At 33.1% G+C, this 24029-nt stretch overlaps 1 protein-coding gene across 4 annotated transcripts in view; it reads left to right on the forward strand.

Moving 5' to 3' along the window:
• The first annotated feature begins 229 nt into the window (after window positions 1–229).
• The window catches only part of LOC145322015 (uncharacterized), a 28588-nt gene continuing 4788 nt past the window's right edge, over window positions 230–24029 (forward strand). The window contains exons 1-6 of one of the 4 annotated variants that reach the window (XM_080163744.1): window positions 230–304; window positions 2646–2800; window positions 4188–4241; window positions 9693–9761; window positions 19567–19646; window positions 20241–20356. In XM_080163744.1, coding sequence (XP_080019870.1) covers window positions 4202–4241; window positions 9693–9761; window positions 19567–19646; window positions 20241–20356 — 305 coding nt within the window. In that variant the 5' untranslated portion in view covers window positions 230–304; window positions 2646–2800; window positions 4188–4201. Of the gene's footprint in view, window positions 305–2645; window positions 2801–4187; window positions 4242–9692; window positions 9762–19566; window positions 19647–20240; window positions 20357–24029 lie in introns of those variants that run through there. The other 3 variants (XM_080163745.1, XM_080163748.1, XM_080163747.1) reach the window with 3 other exon arrangements.

Consider the following 24029-nt stretch of genomic DNA (forward strand, 5'->3'; position numbering starts at 1 on the left):
CTCTCTCTCTCTCTCTCTCTCTCTCTCTCTCTCTCTCTCTCTCTCTCTCTCTCTTATTTTCTCGTTGCATCTCTATCTGTCCCACATCTTAATTCCATATTTAGGCCTATAATATACATCTTCTTACGAGCGTTATTCTTCCTCTGAGAGGGCCTTTTTTCTCTCACTCTCCCTTACCCGCTTTTCCCCTCTCTGTATAATATATTTTGTTCTCCTATATCTCTGAACTATTTTTGACTTTACACTTCAGTACTTTAAAGTTTGTGATTTGGAAAGAAGACCCTACTGGATTCACTCCTGATAAGTAAGAATTTTTTTTTGTTAATTCATAAGATTTCCATTATATTCGCACAATTTTCGATCGTTTTAAATGTCATTATTGAAATAAAATGCTTGTTATTACCAATTTATCTGCAAAAATAATCGGTAGCCAACTTCTAAATGCCAAAATGTCATCTGAAAACAACTTATTGTCAAGAAATTGGCATTTAGAGATTTTTTCAATTATGGAAAATAGATAGTAAGAAATTATAAAAGGCATTTCAGAGATTTTATCTTTTCCAAAATTTACAATTATAATTTTACTTGGGATTTATGAGATAATTATTAGACGGCAAATCAATCTTGCCCCTAATTTTTTTTCTAGTGAGTTATCTTGGGAGGGTGGGGTGAAGGGGTTTGGGGTAGAGGTAGGGTTTTGGAGTAATTTTACACCTTCTTGAAAATTTCATTATCAAAACTTTCAAAACAAATATTTTTTTTAATGTTCTTTGCTGGGAAAATAATTTAATTTTACATATTTCACAAATTCACACTGCTTTGATGCAAAATAGTTTTTGTTGTTGACAGAATATTAAATTTGGAAATTCTAAATCATTTTTCCAGTGCCTTCAAAACTAGGATGACTACATCCATTAGCATTATGAATAAGTTTTAAATGAATAAAAAGTCTTATATGTAGTTGTTTTATCATCTTTAGGGAGGAAGAGGACTGTAAATTCTTCTCAGCCATACTGAAAAATCATGTATAGCATCGGTTAAAACTGGTTTTAATCTTTTAATTTTTTATCTTAATAACTGCATAAAGCTGTATATAATATGATGTGCAATAAATAACTACTAAAGTAGCAACTATTGTTTTGGACTTAAGAATTTTTAAGCCGTAAAACCTTGTCTGATAATAAATCTGTTAATATTTATAATATTTTTCATAATACTTATTCCTGCTATGTAACAAGAATAATGATAATGTAATTCATCTTGTGATTAATTTATGTTACAAGCTACCTGTAATAGTATCATATCACATGCGACAAATACTTCTCTATAATTAGATTATGTTGTATGTAAGAAATAATAAGCATATTTGCAAGGAATTTGTAACCCGTATGAGCAGCTTTTTTTCGTCAAACTTATTTAGAGCTTTTTTAAAAAATAGAATTTGAAAATATATTTGATGTTTTAATTTTCAAGCCTTGCTTTAGCTTGTAGTTATCTCGCTCTAAATAAAAAATAAATAAACATTGCTCTATCTATAATACAAAGTAGCTTGATGTCTGTCCGTCTGTCCGTCTGACCGTCTGTCCGTCTGTCTGTCCGTCCGTCCCTTAAGATCTTGGTAACCACTGAACTGATCGGATTCTACTCTTCAGGGTATATACCTTTTGGTCCTGTGGTGGTTTTAAGCTATTTTCTTGGGGGGTGGGACACCCCCAACCCCCCCAAAAACAAAACAAAAAATCTCCCCCATTTTTTTTTTTTTTTTTTGTAAGAAATATCCTTGGTCCTTTGTAGAAGATTCCTTTGTGGAAGATTTCCTTTGTGGAATATTTTTTTTTTTACAAATTTCACCTTACACTTTTTTTACCATCTCTTGGGGCAAAGCCCCTAGAGGCTAGGGGCGAAGCCGCTAGTTTATTAGAAAGATGTAGGTATATTTACATATATGTATATACCATTCTCTTTAATATGCAGATCTTTTTCACGCGTTTGAATACTTTTCAGTTTTCTTGGTATAGACTTTGCAGTGGCGTGCACAGGATTCCACACGCCCATGTATATAAAACCAGTTATGAGAGTGTATTGTAATTGTAAATACTATATTAAAAGTGTCTCTTTAAATTTTTTTACCATTCCCACATATTCATATTTTTGGTGCATGATATTTGAAAACTGAAACAAAGTTTTAAATATACTTTCTAAGTAAGTGTCTATGCTCTGCCTTTATACTTTTATTCATGGAAAATTTTGAACATAAAAGTCTGCAATACTAATATTAATAAAATATAGATCAATTTTAAGTAGATTATATAGATGCAAAATGGGAAAGATAGATTTTAAATTAGATTATGTGTCTTTCATTGTATATATCTATACAAATATCTTTTGATTACCACTGGACGAATCTGGTTCTTTATAAAGGTTCAAAAAGGATTTTATCCCCCTGAGAGAGGGTAGCTTAATCTTATTTAGATAAACCGACTTCAATTGAAAATTGTTTAACTTTACTAAATTTGAATATTGAAGGCTAACCCTTCTCCACTCTTGAAATGGAAGAGTCTTTCGGATACTTTTCTTACTAAATAAGTTATTTTTCTTTAAACCTTCTGAAATTCTATTAAATTAATTTAATTTTCAATTTTCAGATTGTTACTGTGTACCATATCTCTACTGGAATATTACATACAAACAACAACAGTTTATGCCCATTAGTTGTTCTTCAATTAATTGAGAAAAATATTTCTTATTAAAAAAGAAAAATCCTTATTTTCAAGACGGAGGGGAAAATCTTCAAAAATAGGTAGGTTTAATATTGCTTTTAAATGCATCCATATATAAGCTTCTCTATAATTTACTATTCTGTCAGTCTCTAACGTTATGGAGAAAATAAGATTTACTCGGCTGCATGTTCTGAAATATTTTGAGAAGATTACTGTTATCCATGAGAAACATTCAAGATTCCGCTAATTTAGTCCGTCGATCTCTCTGACAGTATCTCAAAGATATCGAAATTATAGAGGAAAAAGTGATTTGCTTTGTGACAGACGGCTGATTTTTTTTGTAAAGAATTCCCTTACTTTTGAGCAAAATCTGTAAGGCTCTAAAGAGCATCAAATTTTTCAAGAATTGTATGTCTCTCGGAGTCTCGACTGTTAAAAGAGAAAGATATCAATAACAAATAACCCTGAACTCGTGAGAAAGAATCGTTTTTTAAATTAAATTCTGTGTATCTATTAATCCAATATAAGAATGCGGTCATAAAGTCACATAATATCAATTGAGTGTCATATTTTGCATGGGCTATTTCTATAACCAGGGCGGAGGTATACTCCCCCAAGATATTTATAAATCTTCCCAGGTCCTATAGTAACTTCACTGTAAAGGAGAACCATATCGGTTCCGCGATATTAGTACACACAGACGAGCACATATACATCCTGTTACCGATATATAAGTATAAATACTATATATAGTTCATACTACTTCAACTAAAAATAAAATTTTATAAACTATTTATTTAATATTTCTATTGTTCTTTTAAATACATAATAAAAAATACAAATATTTCATTCAAATTATAAAAAGAAAATAATTCTCATTGTTTTTAATCTTTAGCATTTGATTAATGAATTGGATAATTAAATAAAATGAATTTTGTAAATGAATATAAAACATATTTATAAAACTATTAGCATTTGATGCAAGGGGCGGAGTTATGTAGAACGCCCACATCAATGTTAGGTTTGTTAAAAAATGCGTTAATTTTCTTAGAATTTAAATGAAAGACAAAGACCAATCTCTCCCACTTTTGAGCAAGACGATTCCCTTTTCTCTCATCTCTTTTGAAGAGATTTTCTTACCCCCCTTCCCTTTTTATTTTCCCTTTATATGACGTCATATACGAATCGTCTTGCTCAAAAGTGGGACAGATTGGGCTTCGTCAAATGAAAGCTCACACAAAATAGTTAAAAACTTTTCCAAACATTTAATAATCTTCGCTAAAGAAGATCTTTTGAATTCAGTTATTTTTATTAAAGAATTTTCGATTTTCATGCTCTAAAATTTGTTTGCCTATTGATTGTTTTATTTCCTACGTGGTTAATTATGGAACTAGTTCAATCAGAAAAAAATGTTATGATTGACCGTTTGCAGTAAAACTTTCTTAATTTTATTAATTTTGTATCTAGGTCGGCCACGTAGGATGTCATTGTATGATTGTCAACTACATGATGATTATATAGGTAACTTATTTATTTAAAACTAGCGGCTGTGCCTCTAGAAGCCTCTTGGGGTAGGAGAGGGGGGGGGGGGGTGCTGTATTTCTACCATCGACTTTCAATTTTATTTTTAAAAGGAAAAAAAATAGGGTAAAATTTTTTTAAAGATATAGAATACATACATTTTCAAAGATTTCCTGTTTCTCTCTTACAAAAGGATCAAACTTATTATAGTAAATGGATATTTTTGGCCCTAACCATGCGGGCCGACCCTTTTCCCGCCATAATCTTACTTAATCTAGCTTATGGTAACAATTCACACCAGAAGAAAGACTCCCCCTCTCATATTTTTAATTTATTTCAATAAAAAGGGGAGGGATGTAATCCACTTAGAAAATGACAGAAACCTCGGATTAATAAAAAGCAACCATTGTGATTTAAAAGAACGTGTCCTAACTTTTGTGATTTTAAAAAAAATAGCTAGTCGGTGCTTATAGTAAGTAGTAGATGTAAAATGATCCATAGAATTTAGATATGCAATCGGGTTTTTTGGTAGACCTCTAATTTTTAAAGTATTTTTATTTTTTTTTATTTTTTAAAATCGAGTTGTCTTTAAGGTACTAAAACGCAAAAAAAAATTGCCATTATGAACTAAAAAAGTAAGATCTTTAATGTGACACCTTACTTTTTTAAATTGTGTTGAGTAATTATTAAAAAATCTATTTTGTTGAACCCCGTTAAATCAAAACTTTGAACTTTGGGACAGGGGCGTCTAAGCTTTTTTATTATGGGGGTGTAATTTGCTTCAGGGTGGGGGGGAGGGGTTAAATGGTGTGCGAAGCGCGCCGAAACTTTTTTTAACCCCCCCCCCAAAAAAAAAAAAAAAAAATTTACCACGCAGGTAAAATTTGCTTGAAGGGGGGGGAGGGGTAATTACCCCCCTGAAATCTGTTGGAAGGGGTAAATTTTGTATACCCCCCCCCCAGGAAAATTTTATTTGGGATTTTTTATTTTTGGGGGAGGGTATTTACCCCCTCCTAAATGGTTGGGGATGCCTTCGGCACCCCCAAGGTAGGGGTAAATTTTAAATGAGGGGGGGTGAAATGAAAAATTCGTTTGGGAGGGTAATCATCCCTTTACCCCCCCCCCCTCCCTTGGACGTCCTTGCTTTGGGAGCTCATCACGAATGGGTTAAAATAAAATCACAAAAGTTAGGACACGTTCTTTTCAAAAAAGTTTAAAGCAAACATGTTGATTCCAATAATTTAACATTCCTATTGTCTTCTCTAACATGGAATTGTAATATTACCTTTCCTAAAATCGTATCATACGTTGCTTCTTTCAAGCATGAAAAATATTTTATACAATAGACAGTAGACATAGACAATAACTTCATGTACATCCTCATTCAATATAAACAAAATTACCCTTCCTGTGTATTGGTTGAAAAGATTGGACACTGCTTGTATTAACAAACTATTAAAAATTTAATAATAGTGTCTAAAGTTTTTAAGACATGTCTAAATGTACATAAAAGTTCTCTACATATATTTTAAAGAATTTTTGTTAATATGAAATAATTCTATAGTCGACCAAACATTCCCACCCCCCACCCCCCCCCCCCCTCCTCTAAATTTTGCCTTCGCGACTATTCCTAAATCTTCTTTATCCTTACTTCACCCAAATAATGCATCAGGAATGTGATCGGTTCAGCGGTTAGCGAGATCATTCGTTACAGACAAAAAAAAGCCCACTACTTGATATAATAGGATATATAAGGGGCAGCTAATGCGAGTTATGTAGGATTTAACCAAATTTGTTGAGTCAGCGTTCTAAAAAAAATCCTCCATCTTTAAAGTTTGAAATGTAAGAATATATTTCATGTGTTCTTATACTTTGAAACAAAAACTAAGTTCGAGGCAAACATCAAAAATGTTTTATTTACAAAATTTATATTGTTAACTATTATATTGAGCAAAATGATTTGGGCTAGAATCAATCTATTTTTGATATCACAAATTTCATTTTTCTTCAAAAAAGTAGGTACCTAATAACTGGTATTTTAGGTGCTTCTTAAAAAATTTTCTTTGTTTTATGCAATAGGGTTTAAAAGGGTATTTAAAATGCCTGGCTCAGAAACTTTAACTTCAAGGTAGAAATTTTTCTCTTGAGTAGTCCTGTACTTACTTTTACTTTATTTTTTAAAAGCGAAGCTTTTCTATAATTAGGGTCGGTCCGTCCGTCCGTACGTCTGTCCGTCCGAGATAGATAGCTTTTATTCGTTAATTTAGGCATGTTAGAATTGTCCTATCGATTTCAAACTTTGCATGATGATTCCTGTAGTAGTTAGGTAAGATTTAGAAGGCGTAGCAACTCTATAATCATTACCAGAATATCCGTACGTCCATTTTAAACATGTTGATTTTTCTAATTTTTAACAGCAAATTTTTATGTGATCTAATTATCCGTTTGATCTGATTTTTGGTATATTGATTCCTGGGACAACAAAGAACAATATTTTAAGCGAAGCAACTCTATAATCAAATCCTAAAAATAAAAAATGTAAGTATGTCCATAAACTCAATAAACATTATCCTGTATCAAGAAGTCTTTCAACAAATTTACTTACAATTTTGCTTCGACTCTTATACTTTTATATTCTGATAATTCAGTTTAGACACTATACAAGTGTTAATGTCTGTTTGTCCTACCGTTTCTGTGCTTCGCTGTTATGGATGTTGTCATCCTTGTTTAAATCATAAAAACTGAAAAGTTTCTCACATATTGCACAAATAATATAAAAAAGTTTTTTCTCATAAAGTTGAAATAAGATAGGAGAGGGTTTCCACGGATGTAAAATGTACAATTATAAGACTAGTTTAATCTTATGATTGTAAATTTTGATATTCGTGGAAAACTGGATATAATAAGATGCATTTTTTCGTGCGTATAAGAACCGGTTGTAATCTACCGGACATTTATCCGTTTCGAATGAATACTAGAAAAAATAAATATCCAAACATACAAATTGACCGACAGAGTAGGTTAATCTAAGCTTTTAAAATACGTAAGTAATATAAACACTTCAATAAAAATGATTGTTGCGCCCTTGTTTGAAGATTTCCAAAGCTGTTATGAAAATGCCCTGGACATTTTATTTTTCCTCGGTGTCAAATATAGAATAGATCTTTCATTCATATAACAAGGATGTTAACATCCATAGAAGTAAAGTAACAGCAATAGATTTTGTTTGTAATGTCTTTTGTTATGACGCGGTTTTCGCCCAGATTCGACGACGAGAAGACGCGTTAAGTGTTACTATTAAAACATGGGTTCATAAACTTGATACAAATAAGCTAAAAATATCTGTATAAATAAAGAAAATAATAGAAGAAATACATCAATTATCAAAGTCTTAAGTAAAATTTAAAAAATCGTTGAAATTCTATAGTTTTTGATGCTTCATAAATTGTAGTAAATAACAAAACAATTATTCATCCCAAGATTTTTTTTACATAAAGTCCAGTTTAACCATAGATCCATATCTTAGAGAAGCTTCGTTTTTAATAATAATATTATGCTTTTCACCCAGAAAATCCATAGATATTTGAATTTCAACATATTTTTGCATAAATTATGCAGGCAAGGCCACTCAACTGAAAAGATATCAAGAAGTGATATGGCATCTCATTTTTTCTGCCTGTCAGATTCAACATTACTAGCGCCTCTAGTGAATGGGGTAAATTAAACAAAAAAATGGGGGGGGGGGAGTATTTTTATCTAGTTTTCTTGGGAGGGCGGGTCGTAATCTCCCCAAAGTTAGTTATTAATCTTCAAAGGACATATGAAAAGCTTCGTTGTAAAGTAGAACCATATCGGAAAGATTCATCGGTAAAATTTTCACGTAAAAAGAACCTTAACTAACATTGATTTCAATGACAAAAGAAAGGCTCTTATAAACCTGTTTAAGAATTTAGTTTTTGTGCCTCTATTTAAGAAAGCCTAACCTGCAGAAAATTATATTTCCATCAAAGTTCATCTGCAGCTTACACAAATAAATAGATATGTAAAAGAAAAATTTCACATAATGTTTACGTCACAGGAAAAATAGAATCAACATTTTGATTTAGCATCTTTTGTCTCAAAAAATAAATTTTAATTGTAATGAGTTAAGCATATTAATGGGCCAAGGCATTTTTTAAAATAATTGCCTGATAATAACACCGACATTATACAATTTATCAGGATTGATTATTATAATAGTCTTTTTTTTAAAGATTAAATCAATAGAAAATATTTAAGTTCAATTATCTTTTTTCTCTGACTAAAAAAAGACGAATGAAAAATCCTAAAAAGGAGAGAGAGAGAGAGAGAGAGGGAGAGAGAGAGAAAGAGAGAGAGAGAGAGAGAGAGAGAGAGTGAGAGAGAGAGAGAGAGAGAGAGAGAGAAGAAAAACTAAAAGATATTCTGAGCATTGATCAGACAGAAATAGAAATAAAGAATGTTTTCCATTTGATTTGAGCTGTCTAGCATTTGGACTCTTCTTTCAAGTTTTTGTCCCATGCATTTATACAATTCATATAGGATTTATACGTACGTAGATATTGACATAGGAAAATTTGTCGTCAATCTAACGTGCTAATATTGATTTTATTTGTTGGTCAGTTCGTTTATAAGGGTTGGGGTAAAGGGGTAGGATGTGGCAAATTTTGCCATCTGCGAGTATAACTTTATCAGAGTACATTAATGTCTGGTGCAACACCTGAATAATAATCTATCGAATTTTTTATGCATATTTTAGAGCAAGTATTCATGAAACGTGGAGTCTAACATCTATAAAAGCGAAGTTAGACAAACAAGACAAGCGGACAGATTAATATAGAGTGACGGTACTCGATCTAAAGGGATAAGACAATGGCCGATAAATTGATGTACATCCCCGATGATGATACACAAAAATACATTTGCTGTAAATTACAATTAGTGGGTAAAACATTTGGTCACTAAACTCCATGAACCAACCCAAAATTCATTCAGCCAACGAATAGGAAAACGTTACTGTAAACTTTGGGGACTAGTGTAATAAACAGCCCAATGTCCCCACCCTCCATTACTCCTAGTAATCAAAAATCATAGCAGAACTTTTAATTTTAATTTAAATGTTTTTCTCGTATTCATTCGAATTCGGTGGATAGGAACCGGTTCTCATCCATACGAAAAAACTATGTTTAGCATCGTATTATATCCAGCTTTCTACGAATATAAAAATGTACAATCATAAGATTAAAACCAGTTTTTTAGCCCGTGCCTTCGGCACCTCGGGGCTAAAAACACTTGTTTTAATCATATAATTGTACATTCTATATCCGCGGAAAGCCGTTTATAATACGATGCGAGAAATAACTATTTTTGTATTTGAAAGGCTATATTTGTGCAATTTTTAAAATAAGATAATATTTTTCTATTCTATTTCAGGAAGATCCCGCAGCATGTCTTACTACGCAGCCCAGACATCAGATATGTCCAGCTATGTCGCGGTTTCAGGCACAGTTGTTTTTCATACCAATCCATTCATTTGTACTTGTTTTAAAAAATTCTCGGGTATAGTCCCTTTCGTAACATCGCACCTTATGGGGCGATTCTTCGTATTTTTCACAGTAGCTTTTCTCCTATTTCTAGCCCCGAGGGGCTCTAACCCTGCGGGGCCAATTACCTAACCCAATATAACCTAACCTAACCTAAAAAAACCTATAAAAAGCCATTTTAAAAATACGACGAATCGCCCCATATGGGGCGATGTTACGAAAGGGACTATTTCCAAATAATCTAACCGATAGGTCTCTAGGGGCGTAGCCACTAGGGATAAAAAAAGTTATTTTTTTAAGTTAGGTGAAACAATATTTGGGTCCCAATATTTTTTTTTATATTTTTGACAGAGTATGTTATTCAGCCAATTAATTCCAATTGAAATTGCCGCAAAGTTTAATATTTTGTTGGGGTAAAGTTGGCGTATAACTTGTTTTTATGTAACTGAAGGGGATTAGGTAAGAAGGGGGGAGAAAAAGTAAATGGGGTTGTGTGGATTTTTGGCTTTATTTTTGTTGATGTAAAATATCATCTTTTCTAATTTGTCTATTCGTCAAGTGCTTTACCAAAGTTTAAAGTACACAAACTAGACAATTAAATGAAGGTCTTATCATTAGTCAGGCCTAGCTATTCTAACAATCAATTCTACAAAAAAAATCGCGAAACCTTTTAAAAGTAAGGTAGAAGTATATTTTGTTTTTTATGTAATTGAAGAGGGGTGGGTAAGAAGGGAAGGAAAATGGGAAGGGGGTTGTGGGGAAATTTTCCTTAAGAATTGTTTGTCAGAATCACATTCCCTTTTCCCTGATCATTAGTAAAAGTATCATTAGTGAAGTAAATAAAATGTAAAAAGAAACAGTATTAAGGAAGAGGGGAACTTTTATGGGCTTATTATCTTGAGTAAATTCCTCCCCACCACGCCGAATAATTTTACTGAAATAAATACGCATATTTTTATTTTTGCATTAATTGGTCAACTTGGTTTTCCTTATATGTATTTAGTTGTTTAATTTAAATTATTATTCCATCTAGTTTACATATTTATATGTTTGTTGGCATTCAACTGGTGAAAATAATGGGCAAAAGCTGGCAATTCAGGGCATCAAATAGGGATTAGAATTTAATGGTTTGGCAACACGAGTAGACACCATTAACCTTGACCAACTTTATAGATTCCGACAATAGAATGCTTTTTTGAATCAAGCATCGTTATAAAGTATGAGATAGCACATCTATTTACTTACATTTCATTGTAGTATATCTTTGTATGTAGATAATTCTAACTTATAATGTAGTAAGGATGTTTTTTTTTATGAAAGCTTAAGATATCAATAACTACTGAAATGATTGAGGTTTCTCTTTTTCGGGAAGCTTTACATTGTTCCCAAGATGGTGTAAGGCTTTTTCATTTTAGATACAAGATTTGGTATGGTTTAAGTCTATTTCTGCACCCATATGCGAGGGGTCCAATCGCCAGTATCAAAGCTAATATACAATTATCGATGTTTCAGTCTGTTTATCATCAATTTTGTCTGTTATTTAAAATCACTAATCATCAATATTGTGTTTTATCATAAGTTTTCCCTCTTTAAACCTTTTTTTCATTTTTTGTTTTAAAGACGTAACTTTCCCTTATCAAAAAAAATATTTACACTTTGGTAATAAAGAAACATCCAAAAATTTTGAAGATTTATTTAAAATTCATTATTAAATGGTCTGTATGTTAAATTCTGTTCATATGTTCAGACATGGATAAGAATATTCTTGTGTATGTTCTGTTTTTATGTAATACTAATTTGAAGCAACACACTCACTCTCCTCCAACTTCTGTTATGTTCCTAAGGCTTAGCTTCTCATTAATTTAATTGTATATGATTATATAGGTAAACATTAGTAAAGGGTTTAGTAAGATTTAAGTAAATGTTTTATTATAGTAATTATTTGGATTATTGATTGGATAGATCAAAAGGTCAAATTTATATAATACAAGCTAAGACTTTTAAACAATTAGCAAAACCTATTAGTACATACTAATTAGTACGAACAAAGAGAATTTACGTTAAATATAGATAAATACATTGAAGAAATTGGAATAGAGAACGGGAAAAAAAGAGAGATATAGCAAAATATCCAGAGAGAATTCACTGACAGGTTGAAGAATGAAGCTGTGTATATTGCCTATAAAAAATAACCAATGATAGGCCAATACACAGACTAAACTACCATTGGTATATATAAATTTTAATTGACCAATGGTATGCCAGTATGACGTAATTTTTATAGACACTATAAAAAGCTACCAGAAAAATCCCTTTATTTACATATTGGCGGTTTCCGAATGTATATATTCTTGTAAGTATGTAATATAAAGGAAAGGAACAAGTCCATTACTATTTGTGTCCAGACATTACGAGAAATAATACAAAAGATTTATATTATTGTGTTTGTTTTGTTTTTGCAGTAAAGGCTACTTTTCCAACTGGGTTGGAATTCCCAATTTTGTTTTTAACTTTCCATTAATATAGAATAAAATTGATATTTGAATAATGTTTATTATGTAATTAATAACAAATTAAATAACAATTAAAGTCTGTTACATTTCTAATAATGGATATAGAATAGACGTGGATATTATGACAGGGGAATATTGTTGTCAATTTAGGTTGCTAACATGGACATTATTAATTGGTCTGTTCAGTCACCTAGTAGGAGGGAAGGGGAAGGAGTAAAGGGGTGGGATGGGATAGGATATCGTTATTTAACCCCCTGCAAGTTTGACTTTATCATAGATTATTAAAATCTGGTGTAACATCCAAGTCATAACATTCCCATTGATCTATAAGACTAAAATTTTTTTTTCAATTATGATTATTTTTGTTAATGTTGGGGTAATTTTTTATGTTTAATATCAATACCTGCATTATATGTGATGCAGTAAATAGCACGCTACAAAATCTTAACCCCCCCCCCCCCTGGAAAAAATGAGATAAAGAGTTAATCCATGCACCATGATAACATAATCATGTCTGCGGTTATTTATGCCCTTTCCAATATGCAGATATAAAAGTTAGCTGTACTGTTTTTTTTGCATAATTTTACAAATTTATATACATCTTGATGGCTAATATCTTTTGATTTTTTTATAACTATTCACAAATGTTCTCTGAAAAGCATTTTTTTATAAAAGTGAGATAGTAAAAATATTTTTTAAATATTATCATTTCTGTAGCAAAACAGTTAATTTTGATAAACATATGATTAAAGAATCTTTGAGGTGCTCTATTTCTGTTCTTGTTTATTGAAATCATTTTAAAATAATAATCAAGAATATTTATTTATCGCCCAGGCTAACAAAACTGTAATTAATATTATGTTTTTTATTTATTATTCGAAGTAAATTGTCTGTAATACGATACGGTACATCATTTTTTAGTATAACTAAGAACAGTTTCTAATCCAGCAGATATTGATATTTAAAAGCCATACTGGAAAGAAATCACTCTGACCAAAAGGAAATTTATATTTGATATAATTCGAAGCACCCCTCTAGAGGAAGAAAAAAGAAATAACTAGCAGTGAAAGAAATTTTTTTAGCTTAAATGTATAAAGACTCAGTCTTTGTGACCAGAATAAACTATTACCACCACATTCATGGCCATTCTATACACATTATCATTATAATAATAAAGATTGCACCAGTTTTGACAGCGAAGCAGATCTATAATTAGCGTTGGTTTGTACGTCACTTTGTGACGGTTAGCTCTATTGATTTCAAACTTGGCATGATGATTCATGTAACAGAAAGGTACAATATAGAAAGCGTAGCAACTGTATAAACGCAATATATGAATCATCATACCATCCATTTAATTTTTGAAATGAGGATTCCTTGGATCAATAGGTACAGAGACTACTATGGGGCATTGTTACTTTGAATTAACTAATCTTCATCCCCAAATAGTTAATGGCATATTAATGTAAAAGAAAAGAGGGGAAGGGGGGAGGGGAAATGTCCCTACCCCGTGGAAGACCCTGTGCAGACTTTCAATTGGGTTTTTAAATTTCAGCCAATAGCGTCCAAAATTTTAACAGAGCCAAGTCACTACAAAAAAAAACATTAAGCAATTTGCTAAAAGAGGAAAAAGGTCCCCAACGCTGGAACCATGTATTTTTCAGAGAATAAGTTTATATTATCGACAGTATCATTTAAAACTTATGTATCCGTCACTGTGACGTCTAAGCTTTTTAATTGGGGAGGGGGTGAGGTGCTAAAATCCTGGATAGGGGAGGAAATTCATCTTTGGAGTGTATAAATTTGCTTTAAATCTTTTCTGAAATTATTTTGCACCATAAAAAGCAATTTTTAGTATAATTTGAAAGTTTCAACTGTTTTAACAAAAACAAATGTAATTCTAATATTGAACACAATTGTTTGTTTTCAATATAAATTTCCTTTATTGTGAAAACCGTAGAGATATATATATCATTTTGTCAATATTATTTTAAATGAAGTTTCCTTTCCAAAATGAATTAATTTCCGTTTTTTAAAGAAGAATATTTGTTTAGTCAGCAGAAGATATTTCCATAAATATTTTCTTTACAAGTTATTTTCTTCTATCTTTTTAGATATTTGTGGATTTCTGGCTAAAATATAGGATTACATTTAAGCTCTATTTGTAGGATCTAGTAAAGCACTCTATAAATTTTTTATTTATTTTTTTAAAATATTAGATCACTTTAAATAGAGTTTTTTTGACTTTGGTTAGTCCTTCTTCAAATTATTATGTCATTACTTCTAAGAAAGTAACGAAAAAAATAAATTTTATGATTTTTATTTGTCTGTATTCTAAAATTGTTTCAAATTCAAATATTTATTGGGACAAAACAACATATACATTTAATAATCAACATTTATAAATAATTACATTGCATTAAGAATTTATTAATAAACTATTCCTTTTGTAAATAATGAATACTATAGGTTTAACACAATATAATACAAGTATCCAAGGACTGAAAAACGCCTTGGGGCAGTGTTGACAGCCTTTTAATTTTAAATTTAGATTTAAATGTTTTTTTAAGCGGTCTTATATAAGTAATAAATGTACACTATATACAGCAATATGCTAGGAAGGCTTTTTAGGAAAAGGGGGGGGGGGGATAGGAGAGTGGAGGAACATTGAGGTCTCTGTGCGATTATAAAAAATGTATAAATTTGAGCGATCAAAAGATAAGTTACAGGTTGACTTGAACGATCATAGATTAATGTTAAGGTCACAGGAGGGATACAATAGCCTGTAACAGGCAACTACAATACTGTCTAAAAGCATTTTTTTCAATTTTTTATTTGTCTGTAGCATAATTTTTCGATGACTACAAAACTGATTGAGTTTATCCCTTTAGGGAAGCTACACATAAGTCCCAGGGTGGTTCTATGCTATTTCATTTACACATTTAGACACCAGGTTGGTTTTAGGCTATTTTTCTGTATTTCCCTATCCCTATGATTGAAATTTCCTAGAAGCTAGGGGACCAACCGCTAGTATCATATAAGTTACAAAAGCATATTTTCTCAAAAAATTGATGGAAATTAACTAACCGTGGGTCCCTGAGTTTACATGGAAAAGTTTTCTTTGGTATTTAATTTTTTCGGCATCAAATTAATTATTAAATTTTAATCTTCAGAAAGAGAATGAAAACAACAAATAATTTTATATCAAAATCAAATCAATATGTAGTCCAAAAATATGAGCTTTATAGTTTTGCAAAAGTGTACTGGAAATATTCATAACAGCACGTTTTGTTAGTGGTAATTATAAAGGATAAAAATTTGCATCAAATCACAATATCCTCCATCAAGAAATTGCAAAAACTGTTCGTGTTGCTTGGTATCAATTGGAAATTCATATAAATGTACTTTTAATAAAATTGGTAATATTGAAATTCAAAAAGGAAGCTTGTAATTGTTATTTGAAGCGTAATACTTCCTCGTTACTAAATACAACCCACGGTTATAAAATAAAAACTTATTTTTTGTGGGGGGTGGGTGGGTAATGCTCAATGCGAGGTATTTAAATCTTAGAAGGGTTGGGTAAAACTGCATATAAATCCTGAAATGTTTCCCTTTATGCTTATGCTAAATAAAGTTTTCACAATAGTTATTTCTCGCATCGTATTATAAACGGCTTTCCGCGGATATAGAATGTACAATTATAAGATTAAAACTAGTTTTTTTAGCCCCGAGGTGCCAAAGGCACCGGCTAAAAAACTGGTTTTAATCTTTTGATTGTACATTTTTATATTCGTAGAAAGCTGGATATAATACGATGTTAGACATAGTTTTTTCGTATGGATGAGAACCGGTTCCTATCCACTGGATTCGAATAAATACGAGAAAATTGTTTTCCATACTCATAAAAGTGCTGAAAATAGTTATAAATAAAGTGAAAATTGCTTCTATCATAATTTAGGGAAAACCAATAGCTATTTATTCCAGCATAAAGGAATAAAGGACCCTTTGTGAAGTTTCAAAACATTAAAAAAAAATCACTTCAAAATATTAATGAAATCTAAAGCTTATCAAATATATTGTGCTGTGAGTATTGGTGCAAAAAATGGGGACATGATTCCAGTGACGTCATATTTTTCTTTCCCGAAAAAGAGAAGGGGGGAAGAAAATCTCTTCAAAAGAGATGGGGAAAACCCCCTTTTCTCCCATCTCTTTTTTTCTTCCCCCCTTCCCTTTTTCGGGAAAGAAAAATATGACGTCACTGGAATCATGTCCCCATTTTTTGCACCAATACTCACAGCAACCTATAAAAATTGAAATGTACTGTAACCTTCCACTTAAGGATACTCCCCTAGATGCCTCTAGGGGCACTTGAAGGAAGGGTTAAGTAGACATTTAATTTTGAAAGTAAATGAGAAGACAATATTTTTTGGTTGTGGGAGTTTATCTTGGGTGGTTGGAGCTATCCAATCTAATAATCTAATCCCATAATACTTAAAAGCCTTCACTGGACCTATAAAAAGCTTCACGTCAATGAAGAACAATATCGCTCGAGTACTGAGCTAATGCTTAAGCTACAAACACACAGATAGACAACCTCTTGCTTTTGTATACAATCCTAAAGTACTTTTTTGTTCTGGCAAAGTCAATGGATATTTGAAACTTTTGTCCATTTTTCTAATCTCTTATCCCAGATATTAAATATTGAACACTGATATTAAGATATAAAGTTTACGATAAGTCAGGTGTTCATGGATTAGACAATGATGATGAAAGTTTTTTCTCTGACGGCTAAAAATTCAGCTTTGGTAGCTTATAGATAATTTTAAAAAAAGATGATATAGAGTAGAAAGTTTTTTTGTCTATAGCTAAAGATTTTGATAACTACTTAACCGATTGAGTTCACTACTTTAGAGAAGTATCCAGAGGGTCCAGTGTGGTTTTAGGCTGTTTTTTAAGCTTGAGGTATCTCGGGATGGTTTTAAGTCATTTTCCATTCTTTATAACCCCATCGAATACAAAAACCTCTAGATGCTACCGCTTCTAAAGAGCTTTCTCCAAATATTTTCCTGCTAATGTGGACGTGTTCTATACCTTTATTCCTGCATTGAAAAGTTGATAATTTATTGAGGATAGAAGAGAGTCCTCTAACCAACAATGAAAGTTATCAAATTTGTTGTAAATAAAAGGAGGAAAAGGTAACAGTATATAAGCCTTTAAATTTAAATTATCAGCGTTTTACAATTGAGACAAATGTCTCTTTGGCTGTTTTTCATGAAGTAGCTTTAACCCTAATCGATCTAAGGAGGGGGGGGGGGCGTTTAAACCCACCATTCTCGTTTTTTTTGCCCAAGACTCAATGGCTTTTTAAGCCAGGCAATTTGTGACCGAGGAGAATTGACCACATGTCAAAATTCCAATTTCAGCGGTCACGGTGACCAATCAATAAACAGACAATATGACATCCTTAATTTCCATCATTTTATGTAAGACTTATAAAGTTTTTTTTTACACAATTCTATACATTTCCTCTTAATTATGAATAGTAAAAAAATCATTCAATAAATGTTTAGATACTAGAACAATAGAAAATTATAAAAAGGTTAATAATAAAGAAAGGTTATTTATTCAATAAATGTTGATTTTACAATATTTTTGTAAACTAAATTTCGTAATACTTTAAAAACTTTAAGGGATCCGTTATAGAACTATAGGCTAAAGTAATTAAGTATTTTTTACCTGAATGCGAAGGACAATTTTTCATAAAAAGATGCCCACTTGCATAAAATTAGGTCTTTTTTGGTGATAAGATATGGATGCTTTCCATCAAAGTGTCGAAGACTAAAAAAACCAACTCCCCTTGGGGAAATAGTTTTTTCCTATACCTAACCCCTGCAGGGAGCACTAACCCAGCAGGGTCTATATCTGCAGTACCCTAACCCTCTGGGCTTCTCATTACTCAATATAACCTAATTTGACTTGATTTAAAGTTAAAGAAAAATAAACCTACAGCCCCTTTTTATTGAATTTTGTTTTAAAATAAGGGGTGAGTAGTTTTCTGTGCTTCAAAAGGCATTTAGGGAAAACACCGTTGATATTTCCTCTAGCCTAAATACAAAATATATCTTTGACATCTTATGCATAAGAAGCTACACAGAAATAAGTATTTGCATATGTATCTATTAAATATTTAAATCCATTGGTTTTTATTCTCAATTTTTGTGTCTATTTAGATGGCTGGGTAGCTGCTTGCTACTTTCAACTAGAAATAAAAAGGGAAATGAGTAAGTTGCTGTTAAATTTTTAATATTTTCCAGCCAGCAATTATTTTAAAAATATCGTGGACTTCAGATGATGGATACGATAATCCAATGTCTATCAAATGACAGCAGTTTGGTGAAAATGTCTGCGGCTGCCTAGACATGTTTTTTGTGACCTAGTTTTTTTCGTTCTCTGCAGAATGTGTGCCATCTTTGCATACATAAAACTGATACATATCTTAACACATTTTAAATTACATTCACAATTATTTTCTTACATTACATTTCTATTCCAAAATTAAATAAGTATAGATGGATAACCCAGGCAACTATCTGGCCCAATTGGTGGGGACTTTTTTTTGTCTGCCAGAAAATTGCTTTCTTCTCTTTGGTTGCGACTTGGCTGTGTTAATATATCCGGCGCTATTGGCTAATACTCAAAGACCCAATCGAATGTCGGCACAGGGTCCCCAAGAGTTACATATAACTCGTGCCCGCTCTATTATTTTACTTTCAATATTCCAAATTCTAAATTTTGAAAAAATATAATTTTCTTAATGAAAAAGTTTTAGGTTATAAAATCCAAGTTTTAACATAAATTATTAAATATTGATAACTAAGCAGTATTGGAAAATTTTGCATATCAAAAATTGGTAAACATGATTCTTTAGATTTTACTCATTTGTGGATCTAAAGGGATACGACAATGTCCGATAAATTGATATGCATCTCCAATGATAATACTCAATATTACACTTTCTGTAGATTACAATTGAAGGCTGAAACTTTGTACACTCAACTCAATGAACCAACCAAATACAATTCAATAAAAGTCCCGAAAGCTGTTGAGCCAACAAAAAAGAAAACATTATTATAAAACTTTGGAGACTAGTGTAAGAAACAGCTCATTGTCCCCTCCCTCCTTGTTACTCATTAGTAAATATGCATATTCAAATAAAAAAAGTTTGGTTTGAAAAAACACTGATTTTGTCAGGCACCCCAAACCGAGATAGTTGTGCTGTGTACGGATTAACGCCCCAAGAAGTCAGATATTTAAAGGTAAAACTAAAGACCGTAAGTATTTTACTTTTTTTCTACAACAAAGTGTGTTCAACAAAGCTTCACCTAACTTTTTCAACATCAGAAAAATAAAATAATCTTGACTTTAAAGTTTCAGACTTTTGCTTTTTTTCAAAGGTTTAATGATTAATATAGCAATTTCTATAATAATTGTTTTCTTTATTTGAATGCGTGTTGTGACCATAGGCATTTGCAAAACCCAAAAATCATTGGGTTCCCTTTTAAGCCTTAAAGATTAAAGAGATAAATTCTCAGTTTTTCCATACGGTCTTTAAAAACATTGGCATGAAGTATTCAGTGTTTTGATTGAATCTAAAGATCTCTGTAATGACTGATTTTATTTTGACTATCAGGGAAGCCTTTTTTAAAATGGGTTGGGATGGTTTGAGGATATTTTGTATTTTTTGCTTTTGAATCAAAGTCCTAGTGGATAGGCGTGAAGCCACAATTTAATTTATTAAAATATAGTTACAGAAGTAAACTTTTCTGTCTATCTTTCTGCCACCCATCTTCACCCCTCAAATACAGAGCAGCTTGAAGTTATGGGCGATACCGCTAGAACGCTAATATTATTTATTTTTTACCCAGGCCAAGTTTCCGACCAGATCAGGTTCCATAAATGGTTCCCTCCATCCTAATCCATCAAACCAGGCAACACAGCAACAGCAGCCACAACAACAACATCATCAACAGCATGGCATCAGGTAAGATATGAAACCAGGCAACAAAGCCTTAACAGCATGGTATCAGGTAAGATATTAAACCACGCAACACAGCTACTGCACCCACAACAACAACAACATCAACAGCATGGCATCAGGTAAGATATGAAACTAGGCAACACAGGCTCAACAGCATGGTATCAGGTAAGATATGAAACTAGGCAACACAGCTACAGCAGCCACAACAACAACGAGATCAACAGCATGGCATCAGGTAAGATATGAAACCAGGCAACACAGCCACAGCAGCAACAACAACAGCACCAACAGCATGGTATCAGGTAAAATACTTTTCAAATTGTTTGAATGTCCGTCTTAGGCAAATCACATTATTTTTGCTTCTTCTATGCTTTCGGACAAAATTAATATTCCAAAAGGAAAACAGTAAAAGTGTCTGACTATGACGTCAGAAAAAATTAACAATTAACCAATGAGAAGCCAGTATTCACAATGGTAAAATATATAGCGGCCTCTCATTGGTTAATTGTTATTCTTTTCTGACGTCATAGTCAGACACTTTTACTGTTTTCTTCCAAAAGAGATGGTGACCCAGAAAAATGTACTTTGGTTAATCGTGTAATCTCTTTCATCTGTTTTCTGTTAGACTAGTAATGCATATATTTGTTCATTGCTTTTATGTAAGTATCGAATACAGGCTGGTAATGTATTCTTCTTATGAATCCTGTACAGAAAATACAAGGTCATGGTGTATGCATTATATTTGTTTTGATCACAGCACTGTAGCAAATTGATATTGCAATGGGGAATCATTCATATTAGTATCATTCTTTTTTCAAAGACATGGGAGGAGGGATGGTATAGCTTGCGCCCCCCCCCCCCCAAAAAAAAAAAAAGTTATATATTCAAATGTAATAGAATTCCATTATATAAAGCAGTAAGATTTTTTGCCTATAGCTTGAAACTACTGAACCAATTGAGTTTTCCATTTCAGGGAAGAATCACATACGTCCTGGAATGGTTTATTCATATTTTGGGATGGTTTTTGGCTATTTTTGTACCCTTTTCTTCCACATTCTTATTCTTCCTCTAAAGTGCTAGAAAAGCAGTCGCTAGTAGTTAATCATTAACTAATAAAAACCAAATAGAAAGAAAAACGTAACTTTAAAATAGATTTTGATAAGCTACGAAAGATTTTTTTGCCTGACATGCATCTGTAAAAAAAGCTTCTGTACAATTGTATATGATCGTGCTTGTTACATGGTTAATGCATCTAATTATCACCTATATTATTATAATATTAAAGAAAACATGCTACATTGCATGCATATATACATTAATATAATCATACTAAAAACAAGAATGACAACATCCATAATTTGTGGAGCACATGTTGTTTGTAGCCAGGTCAGGAAGCAGATGAATTTAGTTACAATATTCCAAGAAATTCTGCGCTCTTTTTGGGCTGCGTCCAGAGGTCAGTTGGTGATAAAATAGTGGGTTTGAAAGTACAGTTAAAAAGATGCTCAGTTGTGTGGTCCGCTATGTTACAATCTGGGCATCGTATGCTCTTTGAAGTGTCGAATCTTGAAATTGTTGACGGCAGAAAAGTGCTGTATCCTGATCTTAATTGGGCTAGTGTGCTCCTCGTCTGTCTTGAAAGTGTTTTTTTCTTCCTGAATATTAATTGCAGGGGGTCGTGTAATTAAAACTTTATTTACAGGATACTTATTTCTGCAGTCTCTGTGAGCATCGTCATGGATCTTCTTTAGTCTCTTCTTGTAGTTCTGTTCGACTGGTGGACCATCTCTGAGGTAGGGTTCCACATGAGGGAGGTGGTTGATGATGGTGTTCCTCATGTTCCTGGGCATGGATGGTTTATGCAGCAGGTGGTGATTGGGATGAATTGGGCGGTGCATGGAGAGTAGGTACTGGTTGGTAAGCATTTCATTGTGTTCCTTCACCGGGAGAAGATTAGTTTCTTGGTGAAGGTGGCTGACCTGAGTCAGCTTGATGCAACCAGTTGCTACTCTCAGAGCATTGTTCTGTGCTCTTTGCAACTCGCTCCAATTCGTTGCGCTCAGAGATGGTGTCCAAACCGGTGCCCCATAGTTTAGAACTGATCTTCCTATGGCCTTGTAAGTGTTTACAATCGTCTCCTTTGACTTACCCCAGTCAGTCCCTGACAAGCACTTCAGCACGTTGTTGCGCTGGGTCACGTTCTTCTTGGTGGCGATGGCGTGCTGCCCGAAGTTGAGCATCGGGTCGAAGGTGACTCCAAGGATCTTAGGGTGCTTGACAGTCGGCACATCTTTGCCCTTGATGATGATGGGTAGGGTCGTGCTTACTTCATTGCTGAAGGTTGTGAAGATGGTTGCCGTGGATTTCTCTGGAGAGATTTCCAGACTGCGTTCCTTATACCAGTTGACTAGTTGGTCAAGGTAGGGGTTGATTTCATGACAAATTTTGTCAATAGTCGGCCCTGAGTTGAGTACCTGGCAGTCATCAGCATAGGATATTAGTTTGATGTTACCGGGTGGTGCTGGTAGGGTTCTCATGTAGAGGTTGAAAAGGAGTGGTGACAGTACTCCTCCCTGAGGTACTCCTTGTCTGACAACCCTGTATTTACTCTTGCAGTTGCGGAAGACAGTATATTGCTGTCTGCCTTGGAGGTAGCTGCAGAGAAACTTGATGAGTGTGTCGGACAACTCGAGGTGCAGGATATATTTCAGAAGAAGCTCGTGATCAACAGTGTCAAATGCTTTGGAGAGGTCAATGGCAACAAGGATGGTGCGGTGACAGGGTTTCTTCCTGTTGAGGTTGCTTGCGATGTGGTGGTCAACTTCCTGAAGAGCGCTCACTGTTGATCTGTGCTTTCTGAAGCCATGTTGATGATCCTGCAGGTCTACAGCTGCTGAGACTTCTGGGAGGATGAGTTTTTCCAGAATTTTAGCAGCTGGAGACAGGAGAGAGATCGGCCGATAGGATTTACCTTCATCAATCGACTTTTGAGAAGCGGGATGATCTTGCCTACTTTCCAGATGGATGGAATGATGGATGTGTTGATGGCGATGTTAATGAGTGTTGCAAGATATTCTATACCCTTGTCTCCAAGGTGTTTGAGCATGATGGGAGAAATACCACCAGGTCCACTTGCCTTGGAGTTCTTAGAGGTTTTAGTTGCCTCTTTGACCTGTTGGGGGGTATAGTTGTACACCTTGTCAGCCTTCTTCCGTTTTATGTGTCTGATGGTCTGACGGAATTGTTTTGATGGTCTTTTGGGGGCTGATGGTGTGTATTGTCGATTGAGAAGGTTTACAATCTTCCCATTTGCTGAGATGATCCTACCATTGAATTTAATGGCAGTATTGGAAGGCGTTTTTTGAGGTTGACAGATGCCTTTTATTGTTTTCCAGTACTTCTGAGATCCTGCTTCACATTTTTCGAGATGTTCTTGCCATTGTGATTTTCGGTGTTCGTTGATCTCATTTCTTATTTCCTTGTTGAGAAGTTGGTAACGTTCACTATCAGGTTGTTGCACCCGGAGCCTGTCTTGTTCATTGATTTTATTGACGGTGCTTGAGGGGATGTTGTGGTGAACGTTAACAATACGACCTTTAGGAATGAACTTTTTGGCCGCAGCATTCATGATTTTCCTGAATGCCTTCTCTCCCCTGATGGATGAGGTGGGGGTTGG

This window comes from Acartia tonsa, chromosome 6 (genome assembly GCF_053477335.1).
Source record: "Acartia tonsa isolate MP-2025a chromosome 6, ASM5347733v1, whole genome shotgun sequence".
NCBI classification, from domain to species: Eukaryota; Metazoa; Arthropoda; class Copepoda; order Calanoida; family Acartiidae; genus Acartia; species Acartia tonsa.